The 24,653-nt window shown below is 35.6% G+C and overlaps 1 protein-coding gene across 3 annotated transcripts in view; it reads left to right on the forward strand.

Moving 5' to 3' along the window:
- The first annotated feature begins 1,230 nt into the window (after positions 1 to 1,230).
- Positions 1,231 to 24,653, forward strand: part of ME3 (malic enzyme 3) — a 439,608-nt gene continuing 416,185 nt past the window's right edge. The window contains exons 1-2 of one of the 3 annotated variants that reach the window (XM_053708640.1): positions 1,231 to 1,356; positions 15,188 to 15,416. In XM_053708640.1, coding sequence (XP_053564615.1) covers positions 15,195 to 15,416 — 222 coding nt within the window. In that variant the 5' untranslated portion in view covers positions 1,231 to 1,356; positions 15,188 to 15,194. Of the gene's footprint in view, positions 1,357 to 5,190; positions 5,328 to 9,078; positions 9,178 to 15,187; positions 15,417 to 24,653 lie in introns of those variants that run through there. The other 2 variants (XM_053708639.1, XM_053708641.1) reach the window with 2 other exon arrangements.

The raw sequence follows: 24,653 nt of genomic DNA on the forward strand, positions 1-24,653 counted from the left end.
GTGCGCAACTGTTAGCTCGCTACGCGTAATCTAGTCTTATGTATGCACTTGCAATCTAGTAAATGTATGCACTTTCAGCTCACTGCACATGTACAATCAGTGTCTGTGATAACCAGGTTCTCTATCACTATGATACAAATATATACAGGTAGCCCTCAGTTTACGCCGGGGTTAGGTTCCAGAAGGAATGATTGTAAATCGAAACCGTTGTAAATTGAAACCCAGTTTATAATGTAAGTCAATGGGAAGTGAGGGAGATAGGTTCCAGGCCTCTCTCAAAATTGTCAAAAGTAACACCTAATACATTATTTTTAAAGCTTTGAAATGAAGACTTTAAATACTAAACAGCATTATAAACCTAATAAAATAATCACACAACATAGAATATCTAATTAAACTAAGTTAAATGAACAAAAACATTTGCTAAACAGCATTATAAACCTAATAAAATAATCGCACAACACAGACTTCACTTGCATTTTTCTGCAAACAGTTCTTTCTATGCATTCCAATCTGGACTGATTTATAGACAGGAAGATCTTGTTCCTTTGAAATCTGCTCGATAGCTCAGGTATGGTTAAACTGATTAATTTCAGCTTGCTTGGCTTTGCTGCAACACAAGCGGACAGCTCCACCTACTGGCTATTTTAATAAATACACTGCTTCTCAAAGCTTTTCAATAGCAGTCACATGACTGAAAAAAAAAGTTGTTATTCTGAAACGGTGTAAATTGAACCGTTGTAAAACGAGGGCCACCTGTATATATATATACAGTGCATACAGTATTCCCTACACTGTTAGCTAGTATTGATGCCCCCAGAAGGGTGATATTCATTGTAATAAAATATCTTCCCTCAACAAAACAAAGGGCTTTTTATATCAACATAAATTGAGTTTTATTGTAAATGGTATTTACTGTTTGTTTCTGGGGGGTTAAAAGCTTTTACTATTATATCACAACTATTGAAATCATTTCCCCCCCTCTATAATATATAAAAGTTTGTATGAAAATAGATTTAAAAGATAGCTATAAGCAAGTTTGGACCAAACAATATTCCCCAAATTGTCAATCATTACTCAATATTTTGGAATACATTCAACATATGGAACTGTATGGCTGTTAACTATAAGTTAAATTAGGAACATGTGCATGTGTGTAGTCTTGCTAGGATTGGAGAGGCAGGAGGGAGTGACAGGCCAGGAATGAAAATCTGGAATCCAGCTATAGACGTCAGGCTCTCCATTGGCATCAGCAGTGACAGAACCTAAGCTGTCGTAGTGTGGTATTAAGATTCTTAGTGACAGAAGCTGCACTTTGGCTCCTGAATGAATGAGAACTTGGCTGATATAACTGAGGTAATGTATCTGCAGATAAAGGACAAATATAAAGTGATATAGGCAAATTTACTAAAATAGTTTAGATAAAAAAAAATGTATCTAATGTCAAAAAAGAAATTCATCAACTATTTATTTTTAATAATCTGTTTAAAAATGGGTTGTGTGCATTGTATAACAAAAAGTGTCTTCAGTTTTCATCAAATCTGTGGCATACCTGTGAAATTAGTTTTTCTTTTGCAGAATTTCAGAGTTGCAAAAAGAGCAACGCTGGGGACAAATTATAGAACCTATTGCTGAAAAACATACACAGTGTAGCCATAATTATTTTTTTTAGGATTTTTTTTACAGTATTACACAATAATATTTGTTAAAGGGACACTGAACCCAATTTTTTTCTTTTGTAATTCAGATAGAGCATGCAATTTTAAGCAACTTTCTAATTTACTCCTAATAGCAAATGTTCTTCATTCTCTTGGTATCTTTATTTGAAAAGCAAGAATCTAAGTTTAGATGTCGGCCTATTTTTGGTGAAAAACCTGGGTTGTTTTTGCTGATTGGTAGATACATTCATCCACCAATAAACAAGTGCTGTCCAGGGTACTGTAATTTATTTTTCAAATAAAGATAGCAAGAGAACAAAAAAATAATAATAATAGGAGTAAATTAGAAAGTTGCTTAAAATTGCATGCTCTATCTAAACCACAAAACAAAAAATTTGGGTTCAGTGTTCCTTTAGGTAAATGCAAAGGAAACAAAATAAAAAGTGTAAATATGTTCTATTGTAATTGTTGATCACATTCATAACATAGGATATAAAATGATGCCCTTTTAAGCAATTTTGTGGAATCTGAAATTTATAATACTTAAATGGACAGTCTAGTAAAGAAAAAAATCTCTGTGGATTCAGATAGGGCATGTCATTTTAAACAGCTTATCAATTTGCTTTTATCATCAAATTTGCTTTGTTCTCTTTGTTTTCTTTGTTGAAAGCTAAACCTAGGTAGGCTCATATGCTAATTTTAAGCCCTTGAAATGCATTTTGACAGTTTTTAATAACTAGTCAGGGCTAATGAATGTGTGCCATATATATAACATTGTGCTCCCTCCCGTGGAGTTATTTATGAGTCAGCACTGGCTGACTAAAATGCAAGTCTTTCAAAATAACTGAAATAATGGGGCAGTCTGCAGAGACTTAGATACAAGGTCATCACAAAGGTAAAACGTTTATTAACCCCTTAACGACACATGTCGTACAGGGTACGTCGTACACAACCTGGTCTTAAAAGACCAGCGACGTACCCTGTACGACATTAGGGGTTTAAAGCAGCTGGAAGCGATCCTGCTTGCTTCCAGCCGCTTTCCGGTTATTGCAGGATGCTGAAAGATATTAGTGTTCTAATGTAACTAGCGCTAATTTTGAAAAAAAATGGTTTGGAAATAGCAAAGTGCTACTTGTATTTATGGCCCTATAACTTGCAAAAAAAGCAAAGAACATGTAAATATTGGGTATTTCTAAATTCAGGACAAAATTTAGAAACTATTTAGCATGGGTGTTTTTTGGTGGTTGTAGATGTGTAACAGATTTTGGGGTCAAAGTTAGAAAAAGTGTGTTTTTTTCCATTTTTTCCTCATATTTTATAATTTTTTTAATAATAAATTATAAGATATGATGAAAATAATGGTATCTTTAGAAAGTCCATTTAGTGGACGGTATATAATATGTGTGGGTACAGTAAATGAGTAAGAGGAAAATTACAGCTAAACATAAACACTGCAGAAATGTAAAAATAGCCCTGGTCTTTAAGGGAAAGAAATTGAAAAAAGGCCTTGGTCCTTAAGGGGTTAATATAACCGTGTTGGTTATGCCAAACTGGGGAATGGGTTATAAATATCTGATGCAGTGCTTTAAAGGGACATAAAACCCAAACATTTTCTTTCATGATTCAGATAGAGCATACATTTGTAAACAACTTTCCAATTTACTTCTGTTATAAATTTTGCTTCATTCTCTTGGTGTCCTTTCTTGAAGGAGCAGCAATGCATTACTGGGAGCTATAGAACACATTAGTAAGCAAATCAAAAGAGGCATATATGTGCAGCCACCATTCAGCAGCTAGCTCACAGATCCTGAGCCTACTTACGTATACTTTTCAACAAAGCATGCTAAGAATACAAAGCAAATTAGATAAAAGAGGTAAATTGGAAAGTTGTTAAAAATTGTATACTTACTCTCTCTAAATCATGAAAGTTTGAAAGAAACACTTTTTTTATAGTAAATTGATTCCACACATAAGTAAATTAGTGTTTACTTCTCATTCTTGTATGTCCTTCTCTACAAGAAATACAGTCAGTTGTCCTTATCAGCCTGTGTGGAGCAGTAAGTAGCTAAAAAAAAAAACACACACAAAAAAAAATCAATGATTAGGCACTCTGAAGTCCACTCGAGCATGATGGGAAATGTAGTTCTGAAACATCTGGAGTGCTATGGTTCCCCATCACTGATCTAAAGGTGCTCTCTGCACCTGTGAGATAAACTCAGTTTTTACCTTGAGAACAGTATGTTCTGTAAAGGGCTGTTACTGTTCTTCAGAATGTGAAGGTGATGCATACATTACAATAGGGTTTACAAAAAATCATAAATTAAAAATAGTATAAAAGTAAAAAATATAATATTGAAATTAAATCATGCAGTATAATATTGTATTGTTTAATCACATTAAGAAAATTGATCTGCAAAAATTTAATTTTTATGGACAAATTAAAATTCATATTGAAATTACGAAGGAAAAGAACTTTCTACTGCACAGTAGAAATCCTAAAAAAAATTACATGAATCCTGAAATGCAAAGCGTGTTATTTTCCTTAAAGTGATGGCAAATTAAGTCTTTTAAAGCTGCCAGTATATTCGTAATTAATTTAATAATTAAACCACTGTATTTATGTTACCAAAATAGGAGTTTATATGTTATAAAAATATTTTTTTACTTATGCCGTTCTGAGTATTAGCTTCTCTCCTTTCTATGTCCTTTTCTGTAGTGTAGGGACATAAAAGCAGTCCCACCTGTTCTCCTGTTTGATATGTAGATGTAAATGCTTCCCCCTGAGAGTTTTGCAGTGTGCACATGCGCAGATTGTCTGAGTAGCTGCTTTAATGTAAACATTGTATTACAAGAATCAGTGTGTACTAGGAGAGATGCTAAACAGTACAGTATGCAGACATCCCAACCTGCAAAAACTCATTTCAGGGAGGTGGGTTCACCCGTTACTGCGCCGCCACCCCCCCCCTCCCAGTAATATATTGGACACCTTGAAACCATAAATAAGATAGAGACATATCAATAAAGTAGCTTCCCACTAAAGTCACATCAAAAAAAGTAGCTTTATTGCACCACATACAACAAACCTATTTTACAGTGATTGTATGCTTGTTGAATGCTTGAATATTTTAGAATACAAAGTTTAATTACGTGCAGTAAATAAGGTAGTATTTGTTTTTTAATTTTATTAGAATACGTGGGGGCTTTTTGGTTACTGGTGCATGCTTTGAGGGTTCTATAACGTCCCAGCAACTAAAGGCATTCCTTAAAGAAACACTTTTCCAGATTTGGGCCACGTTGGATCATTGTACTTGGAGTTTCAGGGAGATTGCATTCCATGTGCTGGCATCAGGGAGCCGCTATTACAATCAGGGAGACTCCCTGAACTTCAGGGAGAGTTGGGATGTCTAAGTATGGAATAAGATTTCTGTTAAAAAAAGCAAGCGTTTGGGATTCTTTATCATTGTACTTAAATTGTGGCATACAAATACAATTCTAAATTTGAAATACAGTATGTGTCAGAACACTGTCAAAAACAAATCTAGTTCCCATTTTTCTAAAGGACTTGTGATGTCACAGCATTCACTTCAGTAGTTTTTCTGGGTAGTAGCTATTCTTTTGCTTTCAATTAAATGTGGAGAAATGGCTGACAATCCCAGCACATCATCTCAGGTAAACTTTTATCATGTAACATAGAACATGGCTTAACATGCCAAAAGTGATTATTCTGATTTGTATCATACAACACTATACAGAGGAATATTGATTTTGATGTTTTAATTACAGTTTTCATGGTAGCAGCAAAAAACGTTTGCCTGTCTGTCATCCTGCATGTCTGTGCTGAGTTTTAGCGTTTACCAATAAACGTTTACCAATTACCAATAAACTTTAAGATTTTATTTTACACCCCATTTGCAGTGCTTGCTTGCCCTTCTTTCCACGAATATTTGCGGCTTGATTCCGCCGCTGCTACGGCACTCCAGGTTTAGCAGAGGATTTTGGGTGACCTTTCGGTGCGGTTTCACTTCCGCCATTTTCAGTACCACGAATTGAGAGACGCCGAGTTTCTTGAACTACTTATCGCTTTTGTTGAAAAGTATATCTAGGAAAGTATATGAGCTGGGAGCTAGCTGCACATAAATGCCTCGTCTCATTGGCTTACTAAGGTGAACAGCTTATTTCTAGTAGTGCATTGCTGTTCTTTCAATACAGGATATCACAAAAATGAAGCAAAATTGATAATAGAAGTAAATTTCAAAGTTGTTTAAAATTGTATGCTTTATCTGAATCATGAAAGAAATGTTTGGGGTTTCATCTCCCTTTAACGCGGAAAAACCTGAATCAGTCTCCTTGCCCAGGTGAAAGTTGAGGGATTGCCAGGATAAGTATCAGAAGAGTGACCTTCTGGATGATGACTGTTGTCCTCTGAACTCTAAAGCCTAAAATGGGATAATAGTGAATTAAAATTCATTATTAACATTCAATCTAAACTTTAATATTATTAAACTATAAATTAAATTAATGTTTAAATATTACTTTTTAAATTAAATTTTAATAGTATTACATTTAAAAAGCAATATTGTTAGTGTATTTTATTACACTGTCATTTATTTTAATACATGTATTTCAGTTTTGGTTACGTGCTGACTTCTAAGATGGCTTTCAGATCAATTTCAAATAAGTTTACAAATGATTAAAGGTGCTGTAAATTGAAAATTTCATAGTTTGGATTGAGCCTGTAATTTTAAACTGCTAATTTACTTCTACTATAAATTTCCTTTATTTACTTATTATCTTTTATTGAAGAATACGCCTAGGTAACTTCAATAGCACAGATGTGTCTTTAGAACTCTAAAGCAGTAGCGTTTGCAACAGTGTAACATTGCGCAAACACTGCTGCCGCAGAATGCTAGACACATGTAAGCTCCTGACCTTCTATAAGCTTCCCTAGGTTTACTCTTCACCAAAGAATATCATGAAGCTGATTTTATAATGCAAGTAAATTAAAAAGTTAAAAAACTGCACCTTCTATCTAAGCCATACAACCCCAATTCTGAAAAAGTTGGGACAGTATAGAAAATATAAAAAACAAAACTAAGAGTCATTTGAGAATTCAACTCACCCTGTACTATATATAAAAGCACATTATTAACACATTATTGAATGTATTTTTGAAAATATACACTCATTTCAAATCTGATGACTGCAACACACTCCATAAAAGTTGGGACAGTCAACTGTTAACCAATGTGTAATATCACCTTTTCATTTAATAGCACTTATTAAGTGTTTAGGCACTGAAGACACCAGCTGGTTAAGTTTAGCAAGCAGAATTTCCCCCCATTTATCCATTATGCGTATCTTCAGCTATGCAATTGTACGGCGCCTTTGTTGCCTTATTTTGCGCTTAATAATGCGCCACACTTTCTCAATTGGAGACTGCAGGCAGGCCATGCTATAACCCATACTCTCTGCTTACGCAATGAATGGGGTTTGGCATTGTCCTGCTGGAAAATGCAGGGACATCCCTGTAAAAGACAACGTCTGGATGGCGGCATATGTTGCTCCAAAACTGTATACATATCTTTCTGCATTAATAGTGCACTCACAGATGTGCAAGTTACCCATGCTATGGGCACTGACACCCCCCATACCATGACAGATGCTGGCTTTTGGACCTGATGCTGATAGCATCTTGGATGGTCCTCTTTGGCCCGGAAAACATGGCAGCTGTTTTTTCCAAAAACTATTTGAAATGTTGACTCGTTGGATTACAAAACACGATTCCACTGTGCTACTATCTATCTCAGATGAGACCGAGCCCAGAGAAGCCGGCTGCACTTATGGACAGAGTCGATGTATGGCTCCTGCTTTGCATAGCAAAGCCTTAACTTGCATCTGTGGATGCAGCGGGGAATGGTGTTGACTGACAAAGGTTTACCAAAGTATTCCTGAGCCCATGTCAGGATATCCATTACAGACTCAAGACGATTTTTGAGACAGTGACGTCTGACAGATCAGAGATAACACACATTCAGAAGTGATTTTCGGCCTTGCCCTTTATGCACTGAGATTTGATTGGATTCCTTGAATCTTTAAATTATATTGTGACATGCCCAAAAATCTTCCAATTTGTCTGTGGGAAATGTTGTTCTCAAAGTGTTGGATTATTCGCTGACGCATCTGTTGGCAGATTGGCGAGCCTCGACCCATCCTTACTCTTGAAGGACTAGGCTTTTTTTGGAGGCTCCTTTTACACTATGATTACATGATTGCCTCACCTGTTTCACATCACCTCCTTATTTCAACTTCACATCCCTATTAGTCCTAAATTGCCCCTGTCCCAACTTTTTTTGGAGTGTGTTGCAGTCATCAGATTTGAAATGAGTCTATATTTTCAAAAATACATTAAATTTACAAAGTAAAACATCAAATAATGTGTTAATAATGTGCTTTCAATATAGTACAGGGTGAACTGAATTTTCAAATGGCTCTTCTTGTTTTTTTTTTTTTTTGCATTTTCCATACTGTCCCAACTTTTTCAGAATTGGAATTGAGTATATATATATATATATATATATATATATATATATATATATATATATATATATATATATATACACACTGTAACTAACACTTCCATTTTGCTTTAATCTAGCTGTGTGCTTGCTAGAGAGTCCCAGGCATTCTATATTTTGTGTTAATAATTTTGTTTTACAAATTTCCCTATTGGTTTTGTACCCAGGTTGGTCTGGGGTTAACAGCCAGATTCACTGAAAGGCTGTGAGTTTTGCAGGGTCATGGGATGGGTACCCAGTCTGGTTTGAGAGTGCAGTCCATTCCTGTGTTTTGTATGTGTCAGGGAAATTACAAAAGGCCCGTGTCACCCTTGTTTGTATCCCAGTGTGTTTGGTTGAAGGCATGCATTGTTTGGCTGTAACCTCGGGAGGAAGAGACCTTGACATTGTCCTTGGCCTAACTAATTCTTCAATTTTGCTTTTAATCTAGCTTTGTGCTTGCAAAAGAGTGTCAGACTTTCTATGTGTTGTATGCATGTTATGTATATGTATGTATATCAGATTTTTGTGTCCATCTGATCTTTTGGATGATTTGACATTATATCGGAATCTAACAAACCTCATTAGGCTCTTTTCCCAATACAGAATATGTTATGCAGCTTTTTAAATATTTCATAAAATTTTAAAAAAACTGTTTCAGCATTATTCTATGAAACATTATTTAAAGCAATCATAGCACTGAATAATATGTTGGTTATTTATTAACGAAAAGTAATAATGATAAAAAACATGTATTATTAGTTGCCAAATACAGGAAATCTATTACTACTGCACTGAATGCTAAGGAATGTAAACTAAGCAATTTGTCTTGCTTAATAAAGTTGTTGAGAAAAAAAAAAGAACCAGCAGCAGTATCTTGCTGTGTCCTAATAGAGCAGTGTCTTAGTTCACTTTAACTCCTGCCGTGCTGTGTGCAGCTGCTGGTGACTTCTGAGAGCCTGGAGGTAAATGGAACAAAGAAGCAGATATCTGGCCATGCTTCCCCTTGCTTGCCCTGCCTGCATTTTGTCTTTAAATCTCCCTTGCAGCTAGCCAGTACATGATCTATAAATATAATGCCAATTCTAGCAGCCTATAATTCATATGAATGAGACAGCCACAGCATGTATTTGTGAGCTATGCATTTTTATGTATAAATATTTCTCTGTCTTATGTATTGTTACAGTAGATCTCTTTTTTAAGACTTGCTTTTGTCAGATGGCTTTAAACTGCGGAAGTGAATGATTCGCCATCTGCCTATGTTTTTATTAACCCATCCTTAGCTGAGCATCATATGTGCAAATCTTATGTGTACAGTTTTATGCTTCATTGCTGAGCATATGAGGCTCTTTGTAGGTCTGATTAAAACAAGAATAAACTGATGAAATATGTTTCTTTGCTTTACTAGATACATTGTAGATATGTTAGAAAATAAATGTATTTGCAACAGTAGTATACAATGGTTTAGTCTTTCAAAATATTATTCTATGGTTTGGTAAAGCTGTTTTATTTCTAGTTCAACATTAAATAAATATATAATGACGTTCTGGTGGTTTATTGCTGTCTCTGAAATTGTTATTAAAGGGACAGTCTACACCAGAATTTTTATTGTTTTAAAAGATAGATAATCCCTTTATTACCCAGTCCCCAGTTTTGCATAACCAACACAGTTATATTAATATACTTTTAACCTCTGTGATTATCTTGTATATACGCCTCTGCAAACTGCCCCTTTATTTCAGTTCTTTTGACAGACTTGCAGTCTAGCCAATCAGTGCCTGCTCCCAGATTACTTCATGTGCACGAGCACAGTGTTATCTATATGAAACATGTGAACTAACACCCTCTAGTGGTGAAAAACTGTTAAAATGCATTCTGAAAAGAGGTGGCCTTCAAGGTCTAAGAAATTAGCATATGAACCTCCTAGGTTAAGCATTCAACTAAGAATACCAAGACAACAAAGCAAAATTGGTGATAAAAGTAAATTGGAAAATTGTTTAAAATGACATGCTCTATCTGAATCATGAAAGTTAATTTTGGCCTAGACTGTCCCTTTAACATGTTAGTGAATACACAAATACAATACATTTTGTCCACTGTGATCAGATGTACAAATGTAAAATGATAGAAACATTAAAGTAGCCAATATTTCACTGGGCTGTCTGCAAAGATTATGGACTAAACAAGGTGTCTTGTGAATGTGCATTAAACCCTTATTATTTATTGTTTATTTTTTTAATGAAATACATTCAGGGTCAAATCCTTCCAAAAATGTAGCCTTAAAGCGACAGTACACAGATTTTTTTTTTAACATTATTGTGTCGCCTGTGCAATTTAAAAAGGTTGTTCAGAAACTCACCTTTTATAAAACCTTTTTGTTTTTTTTAAATCATGTCACAAGGTTGTTTGAATAACACAACTTGATCAAGAGAGTGCGCTACAGTAAAGTGAGCGGTGCTATTGATCAGGTTGCAAACAGCCCTGTGACCGAGCATGTTTCAGTAAAGGGCTTTATTGTGGTTTGCAAACAATCCAGTGATGCAGTTTAAAAACAAAAATGCTGAGGCTGACAGGTCAGTTATGAAGGGGAACATGGCCTGTTTTGGGGGGTAAAAATCTACTGCAGTATAACATACTGTCCCTTTAACAATTAATCATTGCAATATTAAAGGAATATGAAACTCAGACATGTTCATTTGTGATTCAGGCAGAGCATACAATTTTAAAAAGTTTCTAGTTTACTTCCATAATCAAATTTGCTTTGTTCCCATTGTATTCTTTGTTGAAGAGATACCTAGGTTGGTGTCTGGAGCACTATATAGCAGGAAATAGTGCTGCCATCTAGTGCTTTTGTAAATGGATATTATTCTTGTAAAAACTGCTGCCATATAGTGCTCCAGACATATGCACGCTCCTGAGCTAACACCGCTTTTTCAACAAAGGATACAAAGAGTTCAAAGAAAATCATGAGTTATAAAATGATATGCTCTGTCTGAATCATGAAAGAAAAAAAAACTGGTTTCATGTCCCTTTAATAATGAAAACTCCTGGTTGCAGTGGGTGGGAACATGCATGCAGAATAAGGTGTGCCCTTCACAAGTACATTTCACCATTCCATAGCCCTCAAGGGGTTTATGATTATACACTGTGAAATCACAGCACAGCTTAATTCAACTTTCTAAATATCCATTCTAAATAGATGTTGTTAGAGCCTTTGTGAGTAGTCACAGAGAGAGAAGGGTTTTTAGAAGACTGTGTTAGATTTTGATTGAGTGAGTTTTAAATAAGTCGATATTGTATAAGATAACACGGCACCTGTTATATCCTGAAAGCTTATAAAATAGAACATTGATGGTCAGATTATAAGTGGAGCGGTATTTAACGTTACTGCACGAGCGCTAACTGCGCTAGAAGTAAGCTTTTTGCATGCGTCAGGTTGTGCTCGTATTACAAGTTGAAAGTAAACAGTTTTTGCTTGTGCGCTAACCCAATGTATGTAAAATGGCAGAGCTAATGTATTCCCCCATATAAGTCAATGGAGCAAACCCGATCTCATGTGCACTAACCCAACATGAAAATATAAATATTTCACATTCAAATGTTCTATCTATTCATAAATACATATTTCTACATATATATAATTTTTTTGGTACAATATATATATATATATATATATATATATATATATATATATGTATACAGATAAATTGAACATATTCTGCTATGTGCAGAACATTGGAATGTGAAATATTTACAGTAAATACACAGTATAACACTATGAAAAATGAATATTGCTTAAATATGTTTTTACATCTTTTCATCTTCTTGACTGTAAAGGGCTCCAATGTGTGTGTGTGTATATATATATATATATATATATATATATATATATATATATATATATATATATATATATACACTCCCTGCTAATTTCCCGACTTGACTACTGTAATAACCTACTAACTGGCCTCCCTCTCTCCCGCCTCTTCCCTTCAATCCATCCTAAATGCCTCTGCTAGGCTAATCCACCTCTCCCGACGCTCTGTATCTGCTGCACCTCTCTGCGAGTCCCTTCATTGGCTCCCCATTCACAGCAGAATAAAATCCAAAATTATCACCCTGACCTACAAAGCCCTCACCAATGCTGCCCCAATCTACCTGTCCTCATTTATCAACAAATATACTCCAGCCCGCCCCCTAAGATCCAACAATGACCTACTCCTTGCGTCCTCTACCATCACCTCCTCTCATGCTAGACTACAGGACTTCTCTCGTGCAGCACCAACTCTTTGGAACACTTCCTACGAGCTGTCAGACTTTCCCCTAACCTGTCCTCCTTTAAAGGGACAGTCTACCTTAGAATTGTTATTGTTTTTAAAGATAGATAATCCCTTTATTACCCATTCCCCAGTTTTGCATAACCAACACAGTTATAGTAATATACTTTTTACCTCTGTGATTACCTTGTATCTAGGAACCTTCTTCCAGCCCCCTGATCACATGACTGTGACTGTTTATTATCTATTGTCTTAAATGTAGCATTGTTTTGTGCTAAAACTTAAATAACCCCCTGGCCCACGTGTACTTTCTGTCACTTTGTGTTGAAAAGAGATTTAAAAAGCCTGTGATAAGAGGCAGCCCTCAAAGGCTTAGAAATTAGCATATGAGCCTACCTATGTTTAGTTTAAACTAAGAATACCAAGAGAAAAAAGCACATTTGATGAAAAAAGTATATTGGAAAGTTGATTAAAATTAAAAGTCCTATCTGAATAATGAAAGTTTAATTTATACTAGACTGTCCCTTTAAACGCTCCCTAAAGACTTTTTTGTTCAGGGAATTTATCACCCAACTCAGTAACAAATGAATTTCACCTAACAGTTGCCCTCATCTAACTCCTCACTAGCATCATTCTCACCTTTACAGTCCCCACCTGCTGTTCCCCATCCTCCTACCCATCTAGATTGTAAGTTCCCACAGGAATAGGGCCCTTATTTCCCCTGTATTTGACTGTTAAATTTTGTCTTATATTGTAATGTCTCACCGTTGTACTTTTATCTTTGTACCCATGGATAGCGCTGCGGAATCTGCTGGCGCTTCATAAATAAAGAATAATAATAAAAATAATGTGTATGTGTTTTTATGTGTATATGTCTGTAAATACATATATAAAAAAACCTTACAGAGTGAGCGCTAATAAATATCAGCTAAAGGTAAATATGGAATAATTGACACAATCAATACTTGCTAAATTCAACATTTACAACAGTATTTAATTAAACCTGTTTAAAACCTATTTGCTAAAAAAGGCAGTATTTAAAACACAAGTTATTTTATCTTCTAAAAATACAATCATAAAATCAAAATTCATATAGGATAACAATATAGAGTGCGCACTCCTAAAAACATGTAAAACTAAAACAACTAAAAAAACGGGGGTCTTCCCTTTCTGGTTTAAATTAAGTGGGGCTATAGCCACAACTAAGTAATGTTCCTTAATGGAGGATCGCAAAAAGATATGGCTCGCACCTTCTGCTCTGAAGGCCCACTGAAATGCCACTTTTATTATGTGTTTATATGTTTCCGCGTGAGCCTCCATAGCTGGTCTGCCGCCTCTGAGGCAGCGGTCTGCAATCCACCCGATCCTATACGATCGGGTTGATTGACATCCCCTGCTAGCGGCCAATTGGCCGCGAATCTGCAGGGGGCGGCATTGCACAAGCAGTTCACTATTGAGCAGTTTTTACATGTAGAATAGTAGAAACTACTGCACTGTAGTAATCTGGGATTGTACACCCAAAGTATACTATCAGCCTTATGTCTATTTAAAGGGCATGAAAATAAAATTGGAATTGTGCAGTAGTACATTTCAAACTTGTATAGGACCATTTTTGCAATAAGCACCACCAGCATGGTTGGGAGCTTGCACAGCCAGATGACAACAGTGATATGTAGCACAACATTACCGCTGCTTTACAACCATATGATTGTTGGATCAAGTGCACAATAAAAGTTGCAAGCAAAGCTGTGATTAGTTTTACAAGAAGAACTTTTGCAATTACATATACATTTCAAGATTTATTCTGTTTTAAGACTGAAATGCTCTACTAAACATTTTAAATGTGACTTTTATGCCATGGAGATACATAAATATTGCTAGAGATTTACTTTAAATGTCATATAGTTATAAGCAAGCAATACTACAATAAAAAATTCAATAGTGAAATGTTACACATAAGAGGTTTTTTTTTTTTTTGCTTGCACTTTTTATGTCCCTTTAAAGGGAAAGGAAACCCCAATTTTTTTTCTTTCAGGATTCAGATAGAACATACAATTTTAAGCAACTTTCCAATTTACTTCTATTATCAAATTTGCTTCATTATCTTGTTATCCTTTGCTGAAGGAACAGCACTGCACTACTGGCAGCCTAGATTTAACTGAACACATCTAGGTAGCCAATCACAAGAGACAAATGTGTGCAGGCACCAATCAGTAGGTAGTGTACAATATGTGCATATTCTTTTTCAACAAGGGATACCAAGAGAATAAAGCACTTTTGAAAATAGAAGTGAATTTAAAAGTGTCTTAAAATTACATGCTCTATCTGAATCATGCAAGTTTAATTTTGGTTTTTATCCCATTAAGAAGATGCATTCTATTAACCTTAAACATTTTTTTTTCCAATTTAAAAGTCAGTATTATAAAATGTATTATAATTTTTAAATTCACTTTTTTTCCCCTTACATCTATTGTTTTGTATTTTTGTGCATTGAGGTGTGTCCCAGAAACTTAGATGTGTGAGTGACCCTTTTCAGCCAATGAGCAAGCTGTTATTGCTAGTTGCAAAATTAATATATACAATTAATAAAATGTCCTATTAATTACTATTTAATAATGAAAATGAACAGAAGGGATTGTTTGTTCCTGCATTATTAATAAACAATTAACATTGTACTTTCTTTTTTTTTAATATTTAGATACAAAATGAATAGTTTAATCAGTAAGCAAATAACTGCTATTGGAACTAGAGCAGCAAGCAAAGGGCTGAGAATAGGATCATGGGACACACTTCTCAGGAACCCCCTGCGACCTGTCTGGGAAGGGCTAAGAGTTTGCCATTCAGGCATCAGCGCTGTGCAGCACCCCAAAACGCAGTTCATCAAAAAGAGGGGGTATGACATTACCAGGAACCCCCAACACAATAAGGTAAGAGCCATGTGTGAGTTTTATCTGCTTGTTTTTTACATGTGAATGTGATGAACACAACTGTGAAATATATGTGGGTCACACTTACATCCTTGCAAATAGTTCCCTCTAATGCTGACTAATATAGAAGAGTGAAGTTTGATTTAGGCAGGTGCCCTGCAAGGCAAACTGGAACTTGCACTCCATTTCCTGTACATCATTTGAGACCCTGAAATTTCAGTGCAAACATTGATAGTCCTAAGGACCAGGCATGAGCTGTAAACCAATGAGCTCTTGTAGTAAAAAACTAAAGTACAAGTCAATACGCTCATTGCAGTGCACATACACGTTGCTCATTGCAGTGCACATACTTGTTGCTTATTGCAGTGCACATACACGTTGCTCATTGCAGTGCACATATACGTTGTTCATTGCAGTTCAGATACACATTGCTCATTGAAGCGCACATACATGTTGCTTATTGCAGTGCACATACATGTTGCTTATTGTAGTGCACATACACGTTGCTCATTGCAGTGCACATACACGTTGCTCATTGCAGTACACATACAAGTTGCTTATTGTAGTTCACATACACGTTAATCATTGCAGCGCACTTGCACATTGCTCATTGCAGCTCACATACACATTTCTCATTGCAGTGCACATACACATTTCTCATTGCAGCTCACATACACATTTCTCATTGCAGTGCACATACACATTGCTCATTTGCACATACACGTTGTTCAATGCAGTGCACATATACGTTGCTCATTGAAGTGAACATACACATTGCTCACTGCAGCGCACATACACGTTGCTCATTTGCTCATACACATTGCTCATTGCAGTGCACATACACATTGCTCATTGAAGGGCACATACACATTGCTTATTGCAGTGCACATACACGTTGCTCATTGCAGTGCACATACATGTTTCTCATTGCAGTGCACATACATGTTGCTCATTGCAGTGCACATACACATTGCTCATTGCAGTGCACATACATGTTTCTCATTGCAGTGCACATACATGTTGCTCATTGCAGTGCACATACACGTTGCTCATTGCAGTGCACATACACATTGCTCATTGCAGTGCACATACATGTTTCTCATTGCAGTGCACATACATGTTGCTCATTGCAGTGCACATACACGTTGCTCATTGCAGTGCACATACACGTTGCTCAGTGCACATACACGTTGCTCATTGCAGTGCACATACACGTTGCTCATTGCAGTGCACATACACGTTGCTCAGTGCACATACACGTTGCTCATTGCAGTGCACATACACGTTGCTCAGTGCGCATACACGTTGCTCATTGCAGCTCAGTTACAGTTATTGCTTCCTAACAATATATCTGTCATTCCATAAACAATGATGTATCTATAATATTTGGCCTGAAATATAGAGATTTCCGCTTCATTTCTCTGAAGTTTAAAACAATGAATAATAGCACTTGTATTGCTTTCGAGATAAAACTTTGTGTAAAATATTTGTATTGGCCTTGAATATGGACACAAATATCTGTTCTTATGTTCTTTCTTTATTTTAGCCAAGTGATCAGTATTTGCATAGATATTTGTTTACTTTTCTCCAGCAATTCCCTGTCTAGAGATATTTTCGTTGGCATGATCCAAAACGGGACTTTATATTTTATATAACATTGAGCATTGACAAGCTGATGAGATTATCAACTTATTCCAAAATTCAGATTCTTATAACTGCAAATGAAGTAGACATGTAATATAAATATATTCTAATGTGTATTAATCACTAATATAAAGAGAACCATAGACTCTGAAATGTGATCCAAAAACATGAAATTACATTTATTTTATTTTTTAATTTCCACCTCAGCAGGATCTTCTTAAAGGGACAAGAAACCATGAATAAAGCAAATTAGATAATAGAAGTACATTTGACAGTTGTTTAAAATTGCAAATGTGAAAGTTACATTTTTATTTTACTTTCCCTTTAAATGGGACTTTTCATTCAGGGTCCACAAGACTCCTTACTCATGTTTTTTTATGTGGTGCAAGTTATATAATACGTTATCAGTCTGCCTCTATATAAGATTATTTTTGGACACAAATTAAAAAAATGTCAGTGTATACCCTTTTTTGAAAACGTTTGACACCCTTGCTGCAATTTTAAGGGGCAATGATTACTACACATTATAGAATTTAAATGCAATATTTTAATTGTGACCAAATGATGCATTCTAAAACGTGTTTTAAAGACTTTGGTGCCTATTTATCAATGTGTGAGCGGACATGATTCGAAGTAGCGTATCATGTCCGCTGCACGTCCATAAATACTGACAGCATACGCTATTGGTATTTATCATTGCACCAGCAATTCTTGTGAACTGCTGGTGCAATACCGCCCCCTGCAGATTTGCGGCCTATCAGCCACCAGCAGGGGGTGTCAATCAACCCGATCGTATTCGATTGGGTTGATTTCTGTCTGCGGCCTCAGAGCAGGCGGACAATTTATGGAGCAGCGGTCTTTAGATAGCGGTTTCCGATATGGAGCTCGGTAAATATGCCCCTTTGTGACAATCTTCTTACAAATATTTTATGTTGGTATATAGAAAGGTTTAAAGAGCAAATAGTAAGTCATTAGTGCAAAATGGAATACATTGGGGTAGATTTATCAAGCAGCGGATGCTGCAATCTACCCCGAAGTTTCAGGTTCACCTAAAACTTAAGTTAAGAAGCAGTGGTTGATACAATCGGGATGATTGACACCCCCTGCTAGCGACCGATTGTCCACGAATGTGCAGGGGGCAGCATTGCACAAGTATTTCAACAGAAATGCTTGTGCAATGATAAATGCCGACATTGTATGCTGACAGCATTTAGCAATGTGTGGCGGACATGATCCGCTACATAATCTACCCCATTGTTTTTTGTGTGCTTAAATCTAGATAAATCTATCCCATTGTTTTTTTGTGCTTGTGCTTGTGCTTGTCATGGATGTATTATGTATCTTGTATATGGAATGTTTATGCATAAAGAATATACTATAGAGAATAAAAGTATAGTTATGATCTGAGAGAAAAGAAGGAATCTGGTGCATTAAAAAGATAGATAATGCCTTTACTACCCATTCCCTAGCTTTGCACAACCAACATTGATATATTAATATACTTATAACATTTACACCTCTAAATTTCTGCCTGTTTCTAAGCCTCTATAGACAGCCTCTTAATCACATGCTTTTGTATTTGCTTTTCACAACAGGAGACTGCTAGTTCATAAACTGCTGGGCCATACAGATAGCATTGTGTTAAAGCCCGAGGAGTTAGTTAAGATTTAGCACAACAGAGTACTAAATGCAAGTCAATAGATATGAAATAAAAGAGTCATGTGATCAGGGGGCTTACAGAAGATGCTAAGATACAAGGTAATCACAGAGGTAAAAAGTACATTAATATAACTGTGTTGGTTATGCAAAACTGGGGAATGGATAGTAAAAAGATTATTTATCTTTTAAAACAATAAAAATTCTGTTGTAGACTGTCCCTTTAAACTAGCAGTTAAACTAATAGGATAGCAATAATTCTAAAGTGAAATAGCTTGAGAGAGAGTATGTGTTTAAGAGATGAAGGAGCTAAGATATAATGGCATCTGGGGGAATGTGGGACAAAGAAAGAAACAAATTTAAAGTTAAAGAAAGGACATATCTAAAAAAAAAACATTATTCTTATTCCATTCTCATCCCCTCTGTTAATTTCAAGCCCTTTGTTGCCCCCTCCCCTATATAGGTCCACCGAAGGGTCTGTAATGATTAGTTTGTAATGGTCTGTCTTCAGTTTATCAGCATTCTATGGCATGTTTTACACAAGGATACTACACGGTGTTTGCTACAGTTTGGTAACAAATAGGTCAGTGTGGTTATTTTTATATAGAAGGACAGAGGTCCTAAGAGTCCTTCATTTTTCGAGACAGTCCCGGTTTAGAACCTCTGTCCCTTAACGCTGACCTTGTTAAGGAAGCAAACTTCCTGATAAAGTGATCTCTGTTCCAAGCATAATCCCTAAACAATATGAACACATCCCTGGACATCTCATTAAACATTAAAGCGACATTGTTTTATTTTTTGTTCCACTAAAAATTGTTTATTTTGTATAAATATATTACAATACTTTGTTATTAAAAAAGTTGACAGTCTTATGACAGGGTTGTGCTGAATTAACCACTATTTACTTACCATACTTGTAAAGGTGTCTCTATTGTCTTTAATAGAGTGGCATGGTAGAATGTTTTGTGTACAAAGCCCATTTTGGGTGGGTGTAATTATGAGCCTTACTTACAATGTTTAAAAATGGCATTTTGAATCAAATAATAATAAAAAAAAAAACTACTTGTTCTAAAGTATTATTTAACAAAATGTAAAATGAGCATTTTTATCTTTTGTTAAAACTTTGTTCCTTCCCATCAGAAGTTGAACATACTGAGGAGAGTACATGTCTATTGTTCACTTGTGTATATATAAAACCCAAGTTGCGGTATATTAACCTTCAGCAAAGGCAACAACCTGCTACATGCCAAATAATAATAAAATCTATCTGAAGCACTCACAGGGCTTTTTAAGTGTATGAAAAAACTTTTAATGTGTTTTAGTCTAAGGAAGGGGATGATGCAATCCCCGAGACATCACACATTAAAAGTTTATATATATATATATATATATATATATATATATATATATATATATATATATATATATATATATATATATATATATATAAATTTAATGTGTGATGTCTTGGGGATTGCATCATCCCCTTCCTTAGACTAAAACACATTAAAAGTTTTTTCATACACTTAAAAAGCACTGTGAGTATGTATATATATATATATATATATATATATATATATATATATATATATATATATATATATATATATATATATATATATATTATGCTCAAAACTAGTTTGATATTTTTTTATTATAATTTCATTTTAATTGCATGCTCTATCTGAATTATGAAAGTTTAGTTTTGGCTTTAGGGTCCTTTTAAAACTATGTAGTATATAGTTGTCCAACTACCTGATTGGCTAATCAAAATAAAGCTAAACTATGGGATAGCTGTACTGCAAAACAAATCTAGTTTTAAATAGCATAAGAGAATTCTATTTAAATTGCAATGATCAAACACTCTTGTTGTTTTTAATGCATGCTGTAAAGCTTCATAGCCAACTGTCTCTTTAAATTGTTGAATTGCATAATATATGTTTGTGAATTCTTTAAATAGCTTGTGCATTATATTGTTTCTCATAAAATCTGTTTACTTCAGCAGCTTCTAACTCCTGACAATCACATTGTTTGCATTTTTACATTTAGCTGCTAACGTTGCTTGATAGAAATGACTTTTCATTTAGTAAGTTTTGTTTTAATGACACATATTATATAGCTATTTTTTATTATTTGGAAAATAAGTAACCAGGGCTGTGTTTTCCATGCATTTTTAAGGGTTCTTCCCCACTGACATGTAAATACAAAGGGGGAGATTTTTCATGCTCAAGGTGGACAAGATTCCCAACTAAGGAACCTGTCCACTTTATTAGTGATGAGAGAACAGAATTGTCTCAATTGCACAAGAAAATGTTTGTGCATTCCTGCCCCCTGCTCTTGCGCAGCCAATCATATGAGAGCAGGGCTTGTCAGTCATCTTGAGCAAATCAGGTGATATGGCAGAGAGTTTAGAAAGGAGGATTCTTATGGCCCCAACTTCTTAACTAGCGCTGTGAGAGCCTGCACTGCGAGGGCTCTAAGCTGCTTCTGCAGCTTGATAAAAGTTGCCCATTATGGGTTTTTAAACATGTTTTGTACTTAAAAATAATTAATTAAACATGATGATACTTTTTGTCTAAAATTATATTTATTAAAAGTGTTTAGATTTAACTTGAAACTAATCAGTATGAGATGTGTATTTCCTGCCACTAAGAGTAAGCAGGAAATACCTGTCAGGGACAGTATACTGTAAAATAGTTTTTCCCTTAATGTGTTTACAATTGCTTTTTTTACCAACTGCAGAGTAAAACATGTATGAAAATTAGCTTTTTAAGGTTTATTTCTGTATATTAAAGCTCTGATTTTGTGTTTTGAAGCCACAGCCTAATAAAATAGGCTGAGCTTGTATGTATAATCAGATCTCATTACTGTATCACATTGTGCACATATACCTGCTTCTTTATCTTATATCTGTCCTTAAAACAATCACCAATACTTTGAGAGAACAATGGAAAATCAACATTTTATTACCTTATCTCTGCTTTATCACACTGGGAGTGTAATTTATTCTGCTGGCTGTGTTTACAAAGTTTATCTATAGCTGGTACGCGCGGCCACAAACTTTCAGAATAGGTGGGGATACCACATGCTAAATCAACAATTTCAAATGCCAATATAAGGGTAAAGGAGCTACTTGTAAACCGTTTAATACACTCCAGCAGGTAAAGTGGATCATTGGGAACAAATTAAAGGGGAGAAAATTTTTGAGTAAACTGTCCCTTTAAGCATTGTAAGGAAGTACACTACTGATACTGTTGTATAAACAACTATAAGGGTACATTTTCACCCTGTGTAAATGCTACTGTTTTGTTTATATGATGGAAAATTCCCCTTTAATACATCTCCCATAAGGACTGAATCGCCCATCTTGGCAGTCCTATCTACTAATAAAACCAACTAAACTTACTCATAAAAACAAACACACACACAAGGCTGGAGGTTTAAGACAAGTCGTGGTCACTTTTATTAGCAAAACTGCCAACATGCTAATTAACATTAATATTTTTCTTAAAGAATATTTAGAAAGGTGGCAGCAACTGAAGTCCTTAATAAAACCCCAAACAGACATGAGGTCAAGGCCTATAAATTACTATGGGACCTAACAAGGCCCTGCCCTGCAAGAAGACACAGATGTCCTGGAGATTCTCAGCTAGCCGATCTAGGGCCACACCTAAGGACATTACCCATCCTATTGGCCTAACCGTTACTCTTACGGACCCTGCATTCATCAGGCCTTGACCTCCGAGGAAAGGGGTTTAACAAAAGGAAACTCCAACCCCTATGAGCCATACAGCAAATAACTAAGGTCTTACTGCAAGGCTTGTTCAACCAATCAGACCCCTGCCTCATAAAACTAACAGCTGCCCTAAGTAAGCCATGATTAGTTCATAGTCGCCGCCCCCTGCTGCACCTGAAAAGAAAAACGGAATTAGGGAGGGACACAGCTGGCCCTAAAGCAGGAAGAGGAAAGGGTCACAACCTTTTAAATTAGTAGGTCTAACCCAACCCACCTATTTATAAGATTGTAACCAGCACATACACAACCCCTCAATCTCCATGCACTGTAAGGAGGTGAGACCCTTACTTTTGCTCCATGCTGACAATCATTAACAGCTTTACAGGAAATGCTGTCATTACAGCGACAAAAGCAACATACATATTTCTGTTTATTACATGTATTTACATTACATGAGGATGGAGGTATGTTTATACACTTCTGTTCTGGTCTTTTTCTCCTACCGCACTCGCTGAGTTAGTTAACCAGGTTGGCATTTCAGTCTCCTCTTGATCTTTATTTTAATGCTTTCCGATGTAAAACACCTGCTAGGCGGCAAATCTGATCAATCCTCCTAACCACCACTTTTAGATTGTGAAGTCTGTTCTCAAGGAACAGAGCATTGAAAATATAAATCCCTATACAATAGTTAATTCTGTATTTTAAAACAACTGAGTAAAGCATTTTATTGAGGTGCAGATTAGACTGGGGAGCTGGCTGGCATTTACTGTCAGGATGCGGTTGGTGGTGGAATAATGATCAGTGTGTTGTTCATAACCAGTAATGAGTAAAAGTGAGTAAGTGTGTGCACACACATGAACTAGCACTGTCTAACTGTGAAAAACTTTCAAAATGCTATGAGCTAAGAGGCGATTTTCAACGGTTTAGAAATCAGTTTGAGCCTAGCTAGGTTTAGCTTTTCAAAAATACCTCCAAGCGAACAAAGCAAATTTGATGATAAAAGTAAATAGGAAAGTTGTTTAAAATGACATGCCCTATCTGAATCATAAAAGTTTAATTTTGACTAGACTGTCCCTTTAAGGGACACAAACCACCTTCTAATTACAAGACATTACTGCTGTCTTACTACAGAATAATATTCCAGCTAAATCTAAGCATTTTTAAATAAATTAACACTTTTCATGCTTCAGTTCGTTGTTAATATCTAAACGTTACACACCATTTTCTTATTTTTTTTTGGAGGAGCCAATTCTGAGCTAGTAAAAGTCATTATGTTAGCAAAACTGTATTGTTTTGCTGTTTTTTTTATCTTATAACTGCCGCTTAGGATAATTAGGGATGTATATGTAGCATGGTTATGCTTGTGTAGTATGCAGTGTATATTTCTAGTACTCTGAATTGGAAAGCACACACATTTTAGAGTTAAATTACATGAAAAGGGGACAGAATAAATCATTAACGTATATTACCTTGTGAGGTTGATGCTTTTATACGTAAGGGAAAACTTGCAGATATGGTAATAGCTTCTGGTGTCTATACAAGTACTTGTAAAAGATAAATAAAGTCTCACTTTAATCAGTTATATAACATTAACTAGCATGTGGTAAATTTAGCAAGCTTAGCAAGGTTTTCCACAATGTTTTGAAGTGTGTTTAGGGGAATTTGTCCTCATTCATCTAAAACAGCATTTGTGAGATAAGGCACTGATGTTGGACAAGAAGGTCTAGCTTGCTATCAGTGTTCAAATTCATTGCAAAGGTGTTCAATGGGGTCACAGCTTTGTGCAGGCCAGTCAGGTACCTCTCCACCAAACTCATCAAACTATCATTCAATCATTGACCTCAGTTTGTGCACAGAGGCACAGTCATGATGTGACAGGAAGGGCCTTCCCAAACTGTTGCCACAAAGTTGTCTAAAATGTATTTGTGTTCAGTAGCATTAAGATGACCCTTCGCAGAAACAAAGGGGCCTAGCCCAAACCCTGGGAAAAACAGCCCCAGATCATTATCTCTCCTCCAAAAATTTTTACAGTAGGGTCTAAGCATTTCAATAGGCAGCATTTTCCTGGCATCCCCCACACCAAGTTTCATTCATCAGACTGCCAGATAGTGAAGCGTGATTCATCACGCCAGAGAACATATTTCCAGTGACTGTGTGATATACAGCACTCCAGCCAATGCTTGGCATTGCTCATGTTGATG

This window comes from Bombina bombina, chromosome 3, assembly GCF_027579735.1.
Source record: "Bombina bombina isolate aBomBom1 chromosome 3, aBomBom1.pri, whole genome shotgun sequence".
Taxonomy (NCBI): Eukaryota; Metazoa; Chordata; class Amphibia; order Anura; family Bombinatoridae; genus Bombina; species Bombina bombina.